The 4,784-nt window shown below is 40.6% G+C and overlaps 1 protein-coding gene across 1 annotated transcript in view; it reads right to left on the minus strand.

Moving 5' to 3' along the window:
- Nucleotides 1-4,784, minus strand: part of clasp1a (cytoplasmic linker associated protein 1a) — a gene marked incomplete at its 3' end in the record, with an annotated part of 66,179 nt that overhangs the window by 35,546 nt on the left and 25,849 nt on the right. The window contains 6 exon segments of the mRNA XM_014026072.1: nucleotides 869-939; nucleotides 1,024-1,159; nucleotides 3,025-3,170; nucleotides 3,248-3,340; nucleotides 3,419-3,492; nucleotides 3,562-3,702. Of these exon segments, the coding sequence (XP_013881526.1) occupies nucleotides 869-939; nucleotides 1,024-1,159; nucleotides 3,025-3,170; nucleotides 3,248-3,340; nucleotides 3,419-3,492; nucleotides 3,562-3,702 (661 nt within the window).

Consider the following 4,784-nt stretch of genomic DNA (forward strand, 5'->3'; position numbering starts at 1 on the left):
CAAGTAAAAATATAAAAACAGAAGCTAAAATGAGCTAAGCAGAGGCTAAAATGAGCTAGCAAAGGTAAAAATATAAAAACAGAAGCTAAAATGAGCTAAGCAGAGGCTAAAATGAGCTAGCAAAGGTAAAAATATAAAAACAGAAGCTAAAATGAGCTAAGCAGAGGCTAAAATGAGCTAGCAAAGGTAAAAATATAAAAACAGAAGCTAAAATGAGCTAAGCAGAGGCTAAAATGAGCTAGCAAAGGTAAAAATATAAAAACAGAAGCTAAAATGAGCTAAGCAGAGGCTAAAATGAGCTAGCAAAGGTAAAAATATAAAAACAGAAGCTAAAATGTGAAAAATAGATGCTAAAATGAGCTAAACAGAAACTAAAATGAGCTAAACAGAAACTAAAATGAGCTAAACAGAAGCTAGCAAGTAAAAATATAAAAACAGAAGCTAAAATAAGCAGAACAGAGGCTAAAATGAGCTAGCAAAGGTAAAAATAGAAAAACAGAAGTAAAAGCATAAAAACAGAAGCTAAAATAAGCAGAACAGAAGCTAAAATGACATATAAAAACTAACACTGTGTATTCCATTCACTTGCAGTCATTTCTGCAGCCTAACCCTGAGCTACATGGTGTTCCAACAGGACCGCTCTTTGGTCCCATAACAATCTGTTCCTGTTGACTGCAGAAACGGTCCTGAACAGGTAACAGGTGTTCTCTGCAGAGGAAGCAGAGCTCACCTTTCCAGAGTGTTGGTGTGCCACTCCTGCAACATGAGGTCCAGGAACTCGTAGCAGCGCCTGCAGAGCAGACACACAACACATCAGCACCTCAGAGACCCTCACAAAGGTTCTGGGTCCTGTGGAAGAGGCTCTTACCGTCTGACGGCTACAGATTTAGAGGTGCAGTTACTGGTGATGATGGGAATGAGACGAGGGTAGTGTGTGTGCTGCGAGAGGAGGAGACACACAAACACGCAGTTATTTTATTAAGCTCACAGCAGAAACAGGTCAGAGTCAGAGCCCCGCCTCACCCTCAGAATGAGGCGGATGGCGGCCACTCCAGACGTGGCCATGACTTTGGCACTGTTGGGCACCAGGTTGAGCAGAGTGGGCATGACGCTCTCTGCTGCGTGGTCGAACTTGTTCCTCAGAATGGACGACAGATATCTGAGAGAGAGAGAGTCACAGTTTATCAACCCTACAGGCAGCAGTGGTTACATTCACTAACTGCAGGTTTTGATGGGAGGGAACATTCATCTCCTCCTGCTCTTTACTGCAGCTCATCATTAGAAGCTGGGCCATGGACGCTTCGACGTGTTTGAGGAGGTTCTCATTAAGTCAAGACCAGGAAAAAAAAAWTACTATTTTTAAAGCTACAACTAATCAGTTCTGGATGCAGCTGAATGTCAGCGCTGCTCAGAAACCCTTCAATCAATCAGGAGAAAACTCACAAACTATTAATGTTTCATGAAAACGTTCAGTTTCATTTAGAAACAACTCGTTTCTCTACGCTCTGATAGAGAAATTTATTTTACAGAAACCAGTCAGCTGAAATTTACACCCTCAAACTTAGTTATGGTTAAAACAAGACCAGAAGCTAAACTGAAGCTAAAATTAGCAGAACAAAAGCTATAACAGGCAAAACAACAGCTAAATGAGCAAAATAATTCAGTAAAACATAGGCTAATATGTGCAGAATAGAGGCTAAAATGAGAAAAAAGCTAAAACGAGTAAAACGGAGGCTAAAGTTAGCAAAACAGAAGCTAAAATGAGTAAAACAGCCTAATGTGCAGAATACAGGTAAAAATGAGCAAATCAGAAGCTAAAATGGGCAGAATAAATCTAAAATTAGCAAGACAGAAGCTAAAATGACCAAAACGAAGRCTATAACAGGCAGAACAACAGCTAAATGAGCAAAACTGAGTAAAACATGGGCTAAAATGTGCAGAATAGAGGCTAAAATGAGCAAAAAAGAAACTAAAATGAAAAAAACATAGGCTAAAATGTGCAGAATAGAGGCTAAAATGAGCAAAAACGACACTAAAATGAAAATAACATAGGCTCTAATGTGCAGAATAGAGGCTAAAATGAGCAAAAAAGAAACTAAAATGAGTCAAACATAGGCTACAATGAGCAGAACAAAGGCTAAAATTAGAAAAAACCTAAAAACGAGTAAAACGGAGGCTACAATGAGTAGAATGGAGCTAAAATTACTAAATCAGAAGTTAAAATAAGCAGAATAAAGGCTAAAATGAATAAAACATGGGCTAAAATGTGCAGAATACAGGCTAAAATGAGCAAAACAGAAGCTAAAATGAATAAAACATGGGCTAAAATGTGCAGAATACAGGCTAAAATGAGCAAAACAGAAGCTAAAATGAATAAAACATGGGCTAAAATGAGTCCAACATGGGCTAAAATGAGTAATGAAGCTAAAATTACTAAATCAAAAGTTAAAATAAGCAGAATAGAGGCTAAAATGAATAAAACATAGGCTAAAATGTAAAGAATAGAGGCTAAAATGAGCAAAACAGAAGCTAAAATGAGTCCAACATAGGTTAAAATGAGAAGAATGAAGCTAAAATTACTAAATCAGAAGTTAAAATAAGCAGAATAGAGGCTAAAATGAGCAAAACATGAGCTAAAATGAGAAAAAGATGAACTAAAATGAGCATAACACAGGCTAAAACAGGTAAATAAAACAGCTAAATGAGTCAAACGGAGATTAAAATGAGTAACACAGGCTAAAAAGAGAAGAGCAGAGGCTAAAAACAACAACTTAGAGGTAAAAGGATCAAAACAAGCTACAGGTGAACAAAGCTTAATTAGATGTTAAAAACTTCATCAGTTTTTGGGCTGATTAGAAATCTCTTAGTTTGAATATTTTTAAACAGTAAACAGGATATAAACACGTAAAGTTTGTTTTATAAACATGTTTCTGTAAAAGTTTTTTGAAATTAGCCTTGGATAAAAAAAAGTAATTCTGAGTAAAAGTCTAAATCCTGTCTCATGAACCCGCCTTGTGGTCTCACCCCAGAGTGATGCAGGCCTCGCGGACCACCTGAGACCGCAGGTCTTTAGCGGACAGCTTGAAGGAGGCCTCCAGGAGCCTCAGCTGCTGAGGGAAACCTTCGTAATCCGTGGCTCCGGCCAGCATGAGGGAACGGATCTTCTTCAGCTGCAGACGGAGGAGAATAAGGATCCACTCTCTGCAGGACTCTGGGAATAATAAAAACTTCAAAATAAAAGCCTTACAGCCACCACCCGGTGCTCCCAGTCGTGTTTCTCATCAGACAGAACTTCTCTGATCTTTGTCAGCTGGTCCTCCAGCTCTCTGTTGGAGTAGACCTACACAACGAGAAACTCTAATAAATAAAACAAAAGATAAACAATAATATTACAAACACTGTATCCACCTGAACTCACCTGGACTGAAGGAACGTCTTCAAAGGCTTTAATAAAATCCTCTTCATCCACGGCTCCAGCTGCTGCTTCTTTACCTGCAGGAGGAAACAGGCTTTTAAAAACTGAACTTTATTTTGAAATAAACAAGCTGGCCGCTCCCTCACCTGTGGACTTTGTAGAAGAGGCAGAGCTGGGCCTTCTAACGGAGCTCATCACAGTCCTCCTTCCACCAGGGGGCGCTTTGGAGGAGGAGGAGGAGGAGGACCTGCCTCCATCCACCGAGTCTTCATCCTCAAAGTTCTTATCTGGAGAACAAAGAGAAGCAGGAGATAAACGCCTTGTTCTTGGTTCGTATCACAGTCTGAGGGGAAGAAACGCATTGTCATCTTCTCTGAGTCATCTCAGAGGAAAACCAGTTCAGGCTGTCACATTCATCCATTCATCCATCAGGTTTTAATCTGCTCTGAAGGCATCGCCTGCCCACCGTGACTCCAGGCAGCTTCAAATCTGCTGTAAACCTGAGACGGATCTAATAAATCTCATTCAGATCCTGCAGGTTTCCATGAGCCTGTGTAGGACCGAACAGCTCAGAGCAGCAAACACAATAAACAACGTTTGTCAGGCTACGAAACAACAACAAGATGGAGAAAAAGCAACAGGTTAGAGGAGAGGAGAGGAAGACGAGTTGTTCTTACGAGGACAGATCCTCCGGCACATCAGCTTCTTCAGCATGTCTGCTGCACCGCTCTGCTTTTACAGACAGGGTGTGTGCCGGTGTGTGTGTGTGCGTGTGTGTGTGTGTGTGTGTGTGTGTGTGTGTGTAGTGAAGACTCTCCTGATGAAAACAGGGAGGAGTCTGTTGTGAGGTCACACATGTAAAATAAGGTCTGAGCTGTTTAAATAAAAGCCCACAGCTCATTCAGAGCTGTAAACACTGACYGTTCTCAGACAAAGAGGGAGTCTCTGTCGTTTGGAGCACGCTCTGAAATGATTCAGCAGTCATGACTGTAATATCTGATCTGTTCACTGGGTGTCAGGACTCACACACACATAAATGTGCTGAAACTACAGCAGGATCTGCAGAGTCACCACTAACCTGCCTCTACATACATTTAACTAATGAGCAGCAGGTGCACACTTTGTTACGATGAAGGAAACAAAAACAAGACRGCCAGAGAGTTAAAGAAAACAAACGACACTAAAAAACCTGAGAGAATAAAAACAGCCTCAACCTCAGTGAGACAGGAGGGCTTTAAAGGGATCCACGATTAGTTGTAACATCAGACTTTACTTGATAAACATATATTTTAACACGGACAGGGCCATTTTATTTCCACACAAAGCATTCTGGGTAAATGATGACGTGGATAGGTCATCAGTGCGAGGC

This window comes from Austrofundulus limnaeus, unplaced genomic scaffold (assembly GCF_001266775.1).
Source record: "Austrofundulus limnaeus strain Quisiro unplaced genomic scaffold, Austrofundulus_limnaeus-1.0 Scaffold523, whole genome shotgun sequence".
Taxonomy (NCBI): domain Eukaryota; kingdom Metazoa; phylum Chordata; class Actinopteri; order Cyprinodontiformes; family Rivulidae; genus Austrofundulus; species Austrofundulus limnaeus.